General features: G+C 41.5%; 1 protein-coding gene across 2 annotated transcripts in view; it reads right to left on the minus strand.

Moving 5' to 3' along the window:
* The window catches only part of VPS13C (vacuolar protein sorting 13 homolog C), a 218,151-nt gene that overhangs the window by 46,647 nt on the left and 156,238 nt on the right, over window positions 1-15,266 (minus strand). For both annotated transcript variants that reach the window (XM_075208356.1, XM_075208355.1), the window contains 8 exons: window positions 9,142-9,531; window positions 8,781-8,885; window positions 7,854-8,018; window positions 7,551-7,679; window positions 5,983-6,116; window positions 5,719-5,845; window positions 4,085-4,320; window positions 21-162 (listed from right to left, as the gene is read on the minus strand). In XM_075208356.1, the coding sequence (XP_075064457.1) occupies window positions 21-162; window positions 4,085-4,320; window positions 5,719-5,845; window positions 5,983-6,116; window positions 7,551-7,679; window positions 7,854-8,018; window positions 8,781-8,885; window positions 9,142-9,531 (1,428 nt within the window). The remainder of the gene's footprint in view (window positions 1-20; window positions 163-4,084; window positions 4,321-5,718; window positions 5,846-5,982; window positions 6,117-7,550; window positions 7,680-7,853; window positions 8,019-8,780; window positions 8,886-9,141; window positions 9,532-15,266) is intronic.

Raw genomic sequence — 15,266 nt, forward strand, 5'->3', positions numbered from 1 at the left:
CACAAGTAACATGGACATACCTCAAAGTTGTTGTCTATTTTTGTCCATCTGCACTGCTCTGCAGTGAGGAATTTTTCATAGGCTTGTTCTAGTTGTAGGATCTGTTTCTGGTTAAAGGGTTTCCACTTCTGTTTTGGCATCATCTCCCAAATGACGCCCGAACTGTAAAACAGAACAAGCAATTATTTGAGCAACAAATCCATAGTATTCTTTTCGGATATGATGGGGAAAGAATCATCAATTTATGAAGAATATCTCAATTTAAACCATACTCCCTCCTGCAGTCCCTATTCTGTGTAACTGCCGTCTGTGAGGAGGTGTATGGCAAGGCTTTCTATGATTTTCATTATTTTATTGTTCAGTGTTATTTCCTTCTTTGTCCGCATAATTCTACTGTAAAGGTGGTGACTCTGAATGGCAGAATACATTTAACATCCAAAATATGCAATGTGGTTAAGTCTGTAAATTCTGCAAATTTCTGAGTAGCTCAGGGTATTTTCACAATCTTTATATAATAGATTAGGACTGCTTTTTAGTGGGTTATATGGTCTTTGGGAAATTGCCTTTTGGGCACTCGATCTTTTCGAAGACGTAAAGCATGGCAGGTCCTTAAGGCGCACACATGATCATCTGTCTCAGTTTCTGGCTTTGAGAGAAAGTTTACCAAGGAGGCTCTATGGCAGGGGTAGGCAACCTGCGGCTCTCCAGGTGTTGTGAAACTACAAGTCCCAGCATGCTTTGCCAGTAGATAACCAGCAGATAGGTGGCAAGGCATGCTGGGATTTGTAGTTTCACAACACCTGGAGAGCCGCAGGTTGCCTACCCCTGCTCTATGGTGTTCCAGTTGTTTGTGCTCCCCAAAGTACTGAGAGTGTGCTTTTTTTTTTTTACTCAGTGTTAATATCACGCACTGTGGCTTATTGGTGCACACCTCACTGTGGTCTTACCTCATTTATCTTTTCCCCTTTGTTCCAGTAATGGACTCTGCTAGTGTAAACTCATGGATGTGGGATTTGCAGGAGGTATTAAGCTGCAGTACATGCAGGAGGCATTAAGGAGTAAACTTGTGAAGCAGCTCCTATATCGCTGCTGATGATGTAGTTGCGGTGGGCGGAGCTTGAGCCATGCATAATGGCCAAAAGCATTCCACTGCTGTTTACATGCGCCGAACTTAGGCTCAGATTAAGATATGAACTGGCTGAAAGCCAGAGAATTTCAACCACAGAAATTGTCTCTTATATGTGGCTCCACAGTAAGTTAGGTTCAAACAAAGAAAAAACATGTGCTCTCAGGAAGAGGAAGTCATAGCTAAGAAACACAGAGCAGTGATTCATCATTGCAGTCAGTGTCCAGTTGCGCGGGTGTGGTATAGGTCACAAGCCCCACCTGAAGCAATGCATTCTGGGTAAAGGTTTATAAGCCATTGAAACAGACAAATCACTCTTTCGATCACACCCCATACACGCTTGGAAGCTGGGGACTTCTTACACCTGGAGTCCACAGGACATAGCCACCTCACAGTAAGCTTATACATTATCTGTCTTCTTATATCTGTATTGGATTTCTATATCTGTATTTCTATTAACTTTCTTTTGAATCTTTTACCTTATATGTATTCTGCCTGCAACTTATAATTACTTTTCTTGCACATATATGTAAAGTTTTCCATGTAACTCTCTGAATCTTTAAGTAACCTTTGTACTTTGCAAAGGCTAGCTTCTCAGGAATGTTTGCTATTTACACTACAATGAACTCTAACTTCCATCCCCATCATCTCTTTCTCACCATCTATGCTAGGTCTGATCACATATTACCCACACAGGCACTATGCAATCTTCCTGTATCGCTCTCATTTATCTTATATCTTTCGCACACATTATATCTTTTGTACACATTTAAACATACACTCTCAAAACACATTCTTTCTCTCTCTTGTTACATCCATTCACACAGAACACGAAATAGCAATACTGACCATATACCCCTATACATTTCTGTCTTACAGCATATACACTAGTACATATAAATATACATACACACACGCCAGAATAGGATATTATATACTTCTGAAGTTTTAGCATTGTCTGTTTAATCTATAATGTATTATCTGTATTGTATGTATGCATTTATGTACTATATGTTTGATTATCTTTGTAAAGTAAAAAACTTGTATCTTTATGCCTGCTTTGTATGTTTAGATAACTGGAATGAATAGGATGAATGGATGTTTATATAGATAATGCAGTATAGTGAGGTAAATGATAGATTGATATTTTTTTAGCGATTAACACATAATGGTGGGCTATTTGACAGTGGAGGTCAATAGATTTGTGTAATATTTAGGCGATATATATAACTTTGTGAAACACAGGGATCGCATAAGTCGCTCTTATGTATTTTGAGTTGGGATGCGCAAGCATAACAACTGAGATACCTTGCTTATGGTTGGCATGGTACAAGGCGAAAGCTAAAAAGGTTGAGTGAAATAATGCCTCTAAAGTACATCTGAGATGTCACGGGTGCGTATTATTTGATGTGACTAAAATAGCGAAAGAGACGCAAATTACATTATATCCCAAAAATTAATTTGATTGGTTATTAATAAGATCAAAGGCATTGTATCATTATGATGGCGGATCCCAGGATCCTATTACAGAACTAAATGATAAAGCTTAATACCAGTCTTCTGTGTTCCCCCCAACAAGTCTGGAGGAAAGAACTATAACAAATTATCTTCTAGCAGGGCAATTCCCAATTTCCCTTTAAAGTCAATGGTGTCTTCTGCGTCTCCCTATAAAGGTAATGTGCAAGGGTCTCCATCACCCTCCCTAATGCACACCTGCTTGAGCTGTTTTATACATATTCCAGGTGCAGCGCATCTTCCATATATCAACAGGAATTTATTTAATTTAATTTAAATTGTGGACAAAGCTTTAATGTAATGGCAAGAAGCTCTCAGCAGCAACTGGACTACTGCCCTGGGATCTAGCGCCCATCTTCCTAGATCCAAATTTAATTTTCTGGCACAATACCCTGGAGACAGAAGTCCCGGAATTAATTTGGATGGCAGTCTTAGTGGTGCCAGTGTAGGGAGTTTTCAGTAAAGGCAATTTACTGAGGTCAGCAAAAAACAAACAGATAATCCCCTAGATTTGGCTGCGAAGTAAAGACATCTGTTCTCAGAAAACATCTATTATACGGTTCTTTATAAGATCACCCATGGGCTGGTGACTGAATGGCATTTTCTGTACCATTGACCAAACTTTCTGTACTGTTCATCTTTGCAGGGAAATAATAAAAGTAATGAGTGCACATTTCTACTCATGATTTGCACCAGAAACACACAAACCAAGTAAATACATACAAATGAATACACAATTTCGACATTATCCGAAATAAAAATATCCTGGGCTTAGAACTTTGATAGGTCTCTCTCCAACAAATTAATATTAACTCTGTAAGAGAAGCAAAAGCCTTTAGGGGCATATTTAATTCTTTTTTTTTATGCGCCGCGGAAAAACTATTACCGTTAATACGGTAATAGTTAGCTGGATTTCAGCTCGCTGCTCAGGGAGTTGTGAGCTGAAATCCAGCGAGTAAATTACTGTGTTAACTGTTTTTCCGCGTACGATTACCGGACAGCGAGATTTTTGGCGTTTCCGCTGAGAATTGAATATGCCCCATAGAGTCAGCTTTCACATATATGAAAGTAAAGCATTAAATCCAAATCGTTATTAATTATTTCACTTCTACATGTATAGGGATCAATAAACAAACAATTTTGCTGGCCTTCCTTTCAGTCACCAATGAAAGTGAAACTAATGGTAACAATAACTAATTATCCAGTCAATTACTTTGAAGCTCAAGTCTTTAATTATGCTCCAGCCAACCAGCTTTAAAACATATCTTTTCACCCAAGACTTTGGTGGTAATTCATATAATTTCATCACATTGCATACTGTAATTTGATGAAAACTATAAGGCACATAGACAATGGGAGAAAAACTTTATATAAATATTTTTCTGGTTTACAATATTTGACTTTATATTTTAAAACGGAAACAAATTTAAAACCAAGAGTTACCTTGTGATTCCTATGTATGAAATTTCTTGCTTGTTCACATTGTTTATAAGGGAAAGTCCCAGGCTATGGATTGATACATTTATTTCTTGATCAGGTTGCTCCATTTCCTCAGCTTGACGTGCTTTAGTCACCAAAGCCACGTCTTCTGTGAAAAGGAGAATTCTCTGACGTCCATCAAGGAATGACACCCAATGAATCTGGGTGTCCTGGTTGTATGCAAATTGACCACTTTCATCCTAAAAAAAATAATAAAAAAGGTTTAAAAAACCAAAACATTTCTTTTGGGAAATTACAATATTTGATTTGAACAAATTAAGACACAAACATTGGGACCAAGAAAGGGAAAGTGGGTGGGGGAGGGGCAAGGGTGAGTTTGTGGGATAATTTCTTAAGAGTTTGCATGGTTACAGAAGAGCACATGAACAGTAATAAAGGATAAAGTACATCTTTATAAAGGGCATCAAAGATACATAGTCCATCAGGGCTATATTAAACATCAAGGTTACATGAAAGTTGCATACAATATACATGCTGTGCCATTAACTAGATAAAGAGAAATGCTAACGGGAGAAGCCTAGCTATCTAGCTAACCAAATCTTTACATACAAGGAACAAATCCTGATGTTGTTTACACAAGTCCAAGTTTGACCATATAATATCAAACGTATGTTTCTTGTTGTGGATTTTGTGAGTTCCAAGTTCTTAAACAGTGTGAATACACTCTTTTGGAGCAGAGATGAAGCAGCATCAGGAAAGGACCAAAGCATACATCTATCCGTCCAGATATAAGGACCTTCTCCCAGTAGGAAGAAATGGGGCACAAAAAAAAGTACTTTTGGATAAACTGTATCTCCAACAACTATAACTGACAGATTTAAAAGCTCTACATACCATCATCTCAGAATTTAGTGGTGAGGCTAAATATTTTGTTCAACTGGGCTACCCTGTTAAAGTTTCCGGTAATGAGTTATATAAGGCAGGCGGATGACTAGTGGTAAGTATATCGTTGAAATATGATGTGTGACTAGAGATTGTCCATTAAGCAAATTTGTTTTATCCTGTTCAAAAGCCTATTAAGGTTTGTGGAGGGGACAAAGCCCACTATGAAGAAGTGTGACAGCTCTGTATATGGTAGCCTATGTAGCAGTGAGTTACTACTGGACATATGTAGTGTTCCGTGTTGCTGCATATGGCCACTCCACATCACACGAAAGAATGAGCTGAGTGGGGGAGCATTTGTATAAGCTGCATTCATTCATGGCCAGCATTTGCATAGAATAGGCAGGCGAGGAATGGAGAGAGAGGCGAGGAATGGAGAGAGAGGCGAGGAATGGAGAGAGAGGCGAGGAATGGAGAGAGAGGCGAGGAATGGAGAGAGAGGCGAGGAATGGAGAGAGAGGCAAGGAATGGAGAGAGAGGCAAGGAATGGAGAGAGAGAAAGGTAGAGTGATAAAAAGCGAGAAAGAGATAAAGCAAGAAAATAAAGATATAAACAAAGAGGGAGAAAACAGAGTGGAACAGAGAAAGAGAACCACTCACCCCATCCACCCCCACTCCACCCCAAAAAACAAAAACAAACAAACCAACCTACACCTGTGTAGAAACATGAAATTCCCATAAATTAGCAACTCTACCTTTAGTAGGTCAAGCTCGCCTTTGTTTTCACTATATATCCAAGTCAGTTTTTTCATCCCTGTTGGACTTGCCCATGCAAAAAGACTAGCCTCGCCTGCAAGGAGTTCCTTCTCCTCATCATCACCACTGACAGATACAATTATTTGAAAAAAAAAAAAAAAAAGGGAACAAGACAAAAAGCATGAGATGACAATGGCAGCAACTGTACGAAAACAAATTAAGTATCTCATTGACCGGTATAGCATGCTACTGAATAGGCTTACCTCTGATAATATGTCAGTTTAGCCCGCGGTGTATGGTTCATGATAAGTGCAGGTGCAGCACCTTCATAGTAATCTGAGAATTTAATCACTATTGAGTGATCTGAAATGCTGATATCTACTATAAGTCCTGTATTCTGGAAATTAAAGCAAGAGGATGTTGTCAATAATGCAACCATAGAAAACACAAAAAAAAACAAAAGTCAAAAACACTTGAGCCTAAAAGTGGTTTACTTATAGAAATAACTTGTCAATTTCTCATTCTACACCCAAAAATTTTAATTTTGGAAGATGCAAGTATGCTTCCTTGCTGACCATGGATATCATGAACTTGTCCTGCTCCATGCTGCTGATGACAGACCTCAAGGACTCAATCTTGAACCTGTCCACAAAAAGTTGGATATTTAGGGAATGCAGAATCAGTATGGGTCAAAAGGATCCATCTGGCATCTGGACCAAGATGATATTTGGGTAAAATACCAAAACCTCTGCTCTTACGGGAATGGAAGAACTACCCCTGAGGAGATCAAGGTTTGAATGGCTTCCTGTAGAGCAAAACTTTCCATTAATGGCCTTAACGGAGACCAAAAAAAAAGTCTTTGTGGGGAATTCAGGAGATCTGATGTATAGAACCTGGCAGTTCTTCATGGCAGTGGAAGATTTCATTATCAATACTGAGGAAGATTAAAGCTTGACCAAATCCTGCACTGATTTCACCAGGCACTGAGCCCAAAACAACATGTCTCCTACTGCAGGCGAGGAGACTGAAGGCCCCTAGAAGAGGGGCCCAAGAAGGGAAGGACTGCTGCGCCAAGGTTCCTGTGAAGGGATGAGGAAGGGTGGATAGATGCTCTATACAGCTGGCCACACTTCCCAGGGAGTAAAGCTCCAGAACAGATTGGGCCAAGAGCCTTGCCCAGATTGGCTCTGCCAACTCTAGAGGAAACACCACATGAGAACACAGCAGCCTCTAAGCTCACATGCCATGTATAGCCATCTTCCTCTGACTAAATACTAGAAATTTGGAGAGACACCTGAGGCACAAAAAACCCTAGCTGATACCTCTCAGTCAGCCTTAATGCTTTGCAGTTTCACAACTACATACTCCCTTTATCATTCATGACAAAAAGGTGAGGGCAAAATAGAGGACAGCAATGCAAAATCACAAGGTGGTTGTGAAACTGCAAAACAGACACAAAGCAGGCAATGAAAAACCCAGACTATACACCCACCCCTCTCTCACACGGCTTCCCTGCAGATCAGACTGTAGAAAGGGAGGTGAAGGAGAACGTCTGCGGCTATCTTTTTTGGTGGGCACTGCCTCAGTGAGGGAAACTTACCAAGGAAGAGGTTATGGATAGGGAAAACACTTCCCCCAGGGCCCAGCACCACAGTACTATTGTGCCTACTCCATATTTAAAATTAATTGCTACCTATGCAGAACTATCATATCACTTAGATGCTACGTTTTAAGTGCAACTAAAAAAAAACACGTGACGCTAGCATTAAACACGGACTTCCATAACCGCATTTTTTTTAAACAAACATTCAAATGTCTCATTTTAACTCACCATGTCATCTAGGATCAGCAAAGTGCCATTGTCTTGTTTGTTGAAAAAAAAGGGTTTGGATGTCCCCTCACAGCCAATGACTCTCACACAGAGCTTTCCAGAGACATTCTGAGGCCAGAATGGCACACACTAAAATAAAAAATTCAAAAATAATTAGTTATAACATAGGACCTATAATTAGTATTGTAGCATGATGGTGGGTCTATCGAGCACACTAGCAAGTCACAGGTTATGCAAATATACTGCACATTATACACATATATCCTGCAAAAGTTGGATTATTTATAGAACAGACCACTGTACCTCGGAAGATGCAACGTATTGCCAATTGAAGTCTGGCAGAGAGCCATCTGCTTCGATTTCCCCAACCTCAAGCTCCAACCCACACATGTTTACAAGGGTGTAGAATGGAGTCATGGTAACAATCCTGGACAAATTAAAGCTGCTCATTTTAATGTTTACTCCAACCTTAACAATGGAAACAAAAGAAACAATTTCATTAAGTCCCATTGAAGAAAGCTTAAAGAAAGACAAAAGCTTTACAAATAAACTTGACCGTGTACTGTATAAAAAAAAACCCACGTGTTCTACATTACAGAAACCTTATACTAAGGAGGGCAAGTAAATGTAAGGGAGACTGGTAGCCCAAAATCAAACTTTCATGTGAATCATCACAAAAAAGCCATTTCCCCAAAAATTATAAACCTGTGTTGATCAGATATAAAAACATACACACTGACAAACTGTGGAAAAAGATATCACATTAACAAGATGTAATTTATTTAAATCACTGGTATGTGAAAACATGAAACAAAGAAATAAACAACAACAACATCTTAGATATATTCTGAAGACCTGTCTTCATCATCACCACCATATATTTATACAGCGCCACCTGCGTATCCAGGCCCACAATTAAACCAGCGAGAGCAGACGTATGTTTTCTCTCCAAGTTCTTCTCTAATCATTAACACTTTCAGTTGCAGAATTGTTTAGAAAGATTTCTTGTTAACGTCTCAAAATTTGACCATGAATTGATCTAATACTGCTGGTGTAATAAGTCACTATCTTATGTGTGCTTACCTAACTATAGCTATAAAAATGTAATGCCTACACTCCACAGATTTTGTAATCCATAACAAGCCAGACAATGTGCAGCCACCCAAAGTAGACTCAACATGAGCTTTATATTGAGGAAATGTTTTCTTGCACCATTGCACAAAAGCTCACCAAATACTCCATTTTACCAGCAGGACATTTCACACAACCATAACTTCCGACCGTATCTAGAGAAAATCCAGATGACCAGGAACTTGTGGAAATACATAGCTGGACCTGTATTGTACAACAAAAATGCAGGATTAAATTATCTGAAGACATAGTAACTGAAAATGACATTTATAAAAATTAAAGCTTTAATATTACGTTTTCTAAAGCAGAAGCAAACAGTTGAATGAAATAAAAATAAACATTAGAGAAATCTTAACTTTAATTATAAAGCCTTTGAAAGCAGCAAGATCCTTTGAAAGACTACTAAATCTAATTGGCAAAATGGCTAATTTAACACTCCCTTATAAAGAGCTTTGCGCACCTTGTTCTTGCTGAAGATGTTCTTTTTCTTGAACGAGAAAAGTATCACATCCCTGAAGTCTGAGGGGTGCTTTACATGAATGTCTTCAGCACGGTACTGCAGAATGCGTGATGTCTTATTGATAATCCAGTAGGGGCTAAAGACAGAGAGCACCAGGCGATTCCCAACACGTTTCACATGCACAGAGAGATCCACAGTCATAACTTCAGAAGTCTCGGCAGTAAAACCAACATGAAAAAATTCAGGGAGACACTCCTGGACTCTGAAAAACCCATTCCAGTTCTTGCCCTGGTATTTGATCAGGTCAAGCTCCATGACCTCACCACTGATTCGTGAATGCAGTACATCACAAGAGCTTCCCTCTGGCAACATATGAGCTTCTGCAGTCCCCTAAAAAAATATCAGATGATTAAACTAAATGGCATGAAAGAATGTTATTGTTGCATGGTCATAGTAACATCCAGTCCCACGTTCATACTCCTCACTGGAACACTACATAAGCTGTACTTAAACGTCTAAGTCCACCATATTTGTGAATTTTTGTCACGATTATGTGCAATATAGCCCCAAAATGTGTCATTTGAAAATATAAAGCCTATCCTAACATCACAGCGTGTGTTTAGCATATACATTTTTCTTTAACTAATCTTCAGTGGGGTTACACCCATTTCCTACTGTACGGCACAAAGTCAACACCATCGGGTTTGAACTAAGCAGCGCAAAAAGCTATTCACACGTGTGTGAGTCTGCCTATAACCATGAGAAATGACAACTAAATCAGGATAGGACACCAGACTAGAAAGAAACCTTCATTAAATGTCATTGAGAACCTTTATGGCTTCCACTGTCCAGGCTATTTCCTACTAGCCATCGACTATCACCTTCAGACAGGAGTGCATATATGTGTTCACTTTTTACCTACAGAAAATATTGACTTGGATCATGAATCACATATAACTTCTTAATTTCTGTTTTGCAAAGAGTCACATTTTTGTAATAATAAACTCTAAAGATCTGCACAAATGCCTTGACAGTTATGCAGTGAGATTGCATAATTTGCAAACCACTTCTTTGGTAGAAATCAGAAAGAACTCCTGAAATTACTTTAATCTCATAATTTCTGAACTTCTCATATACTACAGAAATTAGCAAAGCATCGAAATACAGTGCAAATGCCACAGACATGTCCCTCAACCATGGGCTTATAACAAGTGACTAGTCATCTGGACAATAAGAGGATTTTTACTCACCGTAAAATCAATTTTTCTTACTACACTGGGGGACACTGCGTTACATTGGGGTATAGTAGGTGGGACTGGAGTTAGGCACTTATAAACTTGTTTGTTTCCCTGACTCCTCCCCCACTATGCCCCTCCTCTGTAGCTGACTTCAGTTTTGTATAACCAAGCCAGGAAGAGAGAAGAAGCAATTTAGAAAGCAACACCAAAAGATAGAACTACTTTCAGAGCAAGGGAGGGCGCGCAGTGTCCCCCAGTGTAGTAAGAGAAATTGATTTTACGGTGAGTAAAAATCCTCTTTTCTCTGTCCTACCACTGGGGGACACTGCGGTACATTGGGGAGCTACCAAAGCTGTGTCCAAGGGCGGGAATGCTCTGGAACGGCTGTGCGCAATGTTTTGTGTTCAAAACCCTGCATTTGTAAATGCAAAGGCATGCAACAAAGAAAACAATATGCAGCAGAAACAGACACTGCCACTCTTTACAAATGCGCCATTGAATGACGCTGTTGTGACGTATAAAAAGCAGCGCCATTGAATGACGCTGTTGTGACGTATAAAAAGCAGCAACCCTGCTGGAGAGTGCACTGTAAAAGTCACTGGAACCTGCAGAGGGGTACAGACAGAATGTTGGTCGTGATGCAGTGGCAAGAGACCACTTGGATCCTGCCCGGCCTCCTATGCTCTTTAGCGAACAAAAGCACAAACTATCTCCCGTCGGAGAAACATTACACAAAAAGAAGAGGCACAAGAATGATGAACTACCATCTCTGTTACAGTGAAATGCAGGCACTAATTGACATAACCAATAATGTCTTGTACAACGCGCCACTAAGTTTCTAGTAAAGAAAATGAGTAAGAGCCATACACACTCTCGCCCCAGATCCCCTACGGGATGTGACATTCAAGGGAGCAGCCTGCATTGAGCTAACAACAACTCAATCCACGCAATGATATCCAAAGGATCACCATATACACTGATACAACAGCTTAAGCCACTCAGTGATATCTAAGGGAGCACTGATACAGTGCTTAAATCAATCAGAGATAAACAAGGGAGCACTCATTACATGAGCTAAACGGCTTAACTAACTCGGCGATATCTGAGAGAGCACTCATATAGAGATCTAACAACGTAAGCCCGACATATATACCAGGAAGCACTCATACCATGAGCCAACAGCTTAACTAATTCAGAGAGTCACTGGAGGCCAACGCAAGCCTCCTGATGACGGGAACTAGACTCCCTGGAAATTTACAACCAACCAAAGGTGAGCTGATCATAAAGAAACCGCTTAAGCAAAACAACCTTCCACTGAGCTAGACAGAGAGCCACGGAAGCTGCACGCTGAAAGAAGAAGGGCGTAGACTCAATAGAAGCCAGCTGGTAAAGAAAACTCTTTTAAAGAATCCTGAGTGGGACGTGTGAAATTCTAGGAATTTACACCAATCGAATATAGTTTCTAGCCCAAAGAAAACAGCTGAGGAAGAATCTCCACGGCTGAATTGAAAGTAGCAACCATCTCCCTACAAGGATTCTCTAGCTGAAAAGGTTAGCCATCCGACACCACAGATGATGAAAACAAAAAGAGCCGAACTACGAGATGAGGCCGCTCTGGAAACGGAAAAAGAGGGACGACAACACAAGTCCCCTAAAACAGTAGAACACTGTCCCCACTCTACCAAGCCCTTCACTGGCTCCCCTTCCCCTACAGAATCCTTTTCAAGCTCCTAACTCTGACTTACAAGGCCCTTGCCAACTCCACTGCTCCCTACATCTCTAACCTTATCTCTATTCACACTCCCTCCCGCCCACTGCAATCGTCCAACGATCGTCGCCTCTCTTCCCCTCTGATTACCTCCTCTCATGCACGTATCCAAGACTTCTCCCGCACCGCTCCCCTCCATTGGAACAAGCTCCCCCGCTCCATCAGAACTTCCCCTAATCTGTCCTCTTTCAAATGAACATTAAAAACCCACCTTTTCCTTAAAGCCTTCCAGTCTCATGCCTAAACTCCCACCGGTCGGCTACCTCTCTCTCATCCCTTCTTCCCTTCTCCCCCTTCCTCGACTCCGTCTCCCGTTTCTCCCATCTCTCCATCTCATCCATGTGTCTGTCTGTCTTCCCCTCCCTTTAGATTGTTCGCTCCTTTGAGCAGGGCTCTTACTACCTTCTGTTTCCATCACTTTTAACTGCGCTCTCCAGCTACTCAGCTCACCTCCTCTCAGTCCCTCTGCCTCCTCTCGCTTCTCTCCGCTCCCCTCAGTGACTCTCAACCTGTCATCCGTGCCCACCCTCTTGGGCCATAGTTACCTGCCTATACTCACTTTTCCCCTCCCTCCCTCTCTTTCATGCGGTGCCTGAGCCCCCAGAGTTATAGTGCTTACTGTTACTTGTACTGTGCTGTTTGACCTTGTACTGTGCCATTGTTTGTCCTTGTACGGCGCTACGGATACTTTGTGGCGCCCTATAAATAAAAATGAATAATAATAATAATAAACAACACTGCTTTGCGAGACATACGGCGGACCACCAGACTAGCTGGGATGCGCCCCCTCCTAGAAACTCTTGAACCCCCACGAGGAAATAGGATCTGTGAATCACCTGTACACCCCCTAAGTTATAGGGAGACCCGACTTGGCTATGGACAAATCCACCTGAGGGTCATTAGATTGAGAGCCGATAGAGAAACAGGTTAACATGTGAAAAGAACCTGGGCTCCCTCTCAGAGAGCCGTATGACCTAACCAGGAGAGCACAAAGGTATTACCCTGAGGTGACCCACTCTACCTGTTAAAGGATTGATTGCTAAGGCATTTGGCCCTCAATAACAATAATAAGTTGGTCTAGCTTGGGCCATAGGATGGCACAAGGAACACCCCTCCGACCATACACAGGTCGACCCCTATCCTGCATTAGGATACGGGAATTGCATAAGTGCTACAAATATGCAACGGTACTGCATTATGAGACCCAATCTCTACAGGTTTTCTGACCCTCTGTACAAGAAGAACAACTGACTCACTAATAAAAACAATGTGACTTTTACAATTGACATCTCTGACCTCCTACCCCGACCAAAGACCTGGCGTCTTAATGACTCCCTTCTTCACAATACGAATATAGTATCTCAGATTAGGACTAGACTGGAGGACTACTTTGAGCTAAATGATATTCCAGAAGTCTCCAAAGCCACCTTATGGACTGCACACAAAGCGGTCTTGAGGGGACACTTGATCAGCATGGCCTCCAGACACAAAAAAGAATACCTCACCCGAACCAATGAGCTCTCCATCCAACTTCAAACCCTGGAAGCCCAGCACAAAGCAACCCCTGATCCCGCAAACCTGACAGCCCTCCCGGAAACCAAAGCCAAACTAAACCTCCTTCTCTCTAAACAAGCGGCCACACGCCTTAAATGGCTCCGTCAGACTTTTTATGAAAAAGGAGACAAAGCTGACAAAATTCTTGCATCACGGCTGCGTACAGCTAGAACCCATAGAAATATTATTGCTTTCCGTGATTCACATAACCAGTTAACTCACGATCCAGCAGATATCAGGTCAACATTTCAACACTTTTACACTGCACTTTATAACCTCCCGGCTCCCGCTTCCTCCCCAACACTGAAAACCCTCTCCGCCCTGATGACTGACTTTTCTTGCCAAAGCCAGGCTACCTAAATTATCCCACCAAGCCCATTCACTTCTCAATGAAGAGATCTCGACAGACGAGATCCATCAAGCCATCAAGGGACAAAAAAGTGGTAAATCCCCAGGCCCTGACGGCTTCACGGCCGCATACTACAAGAAATTTTCTGATTTGTTGGCCTCTCATCTCAAATCTATTTATAACAACACTCTCCAAGGTGACACTCTCCCATCAGAGATGCTGGAGGCCAAAATTGTAGTTATCCCTAAAGACCCGCTCCACTGTGCTAGCTACAGGCCAATCTCTCTCCTTAATCTCGATTTGAAAATTTATGCCAAAATCCTAGCAAACCGTCTAAATGCCTTCCTCCCTTCTCTGATCCAGTATGACCAAGTAGGGTTTATCCCGGGACGCCAGGCGAGGGACAATACCAGATGTGCCATTGACATCATCCATATTACAAATTCCAGGAGATCCCCAACTATTATGCTCTCTCTGGATGCTGAAAAAGCATTTAACAAGATCTCTTGGGACTTTATGAAAGCGGCTCTTGAGTCGTTCGGCTTCGCTGGCGACTTCCTCACTGGCGTCCTAGTATTATACACCACCCCTACTGCTAAAGTCCTGGTTAATGGCACTCCCTCAGAATCATTCTTCATTCGAAATGGAACACGACAGGGTTGCCCCTTTCCCCTCTGATATTTGCTGATAATTGAACCTCTGGCTTCCCAAATTAGGTCTAATCCTAGCAAACAGGGAGTCAAGGTGGGTAATACGAACTCCAAGATCTCACTCTTTGCAGACGATATCCTCCTATCGCTTACCCAACCGGGGATCTCCTTGCCCAACCTATATGCCATCCTTCAGAACTACAGCGATGTTTCGGGCTATAAGATAAACTACACCAAGTCAGAGGCCATGCTGCTTCACGTTTCTCCTCCGTGCTAACTTTAATTTCAAATGGCAGAAGAGGAAGATCAAATACCTGGGGGTTTTCCTAACTTCTCGCTATGACCTCCTCTTTCGTGAGAATTTCCTACCCCTTTTCTCCAAGACGCAATCAGACCTGACCTCCTAGAACCGCCTTATTATTTCATGGCTGGGCAGGATCATAGCTGTCAAAATGAACATACTCCCCAAATGGCTGTACCTCTTCCAAACTTTTCCGGTAGCTGTCCCTGCCTCTTTCCTTGCCAACATCCAGAAGGCACTCACCCGCTTTATTTGGAACCATAGA

Source organism: Mixophyes fleayi, chromosome 4 (genome assembly GCF_038048845.1).
Source record: "Mixophyes fleayi isolate aMixFle1 chromosome 4, aMixFle1.hap1, whole genome shotgun sequence".
Taxonomy (NCBI): domain Eukaryota; kingdom Metazoa; phylum Chordata; class Amphibia; order Anura; family Limnodynastidae; genus Mixophyes; species Mixophyes fleayi.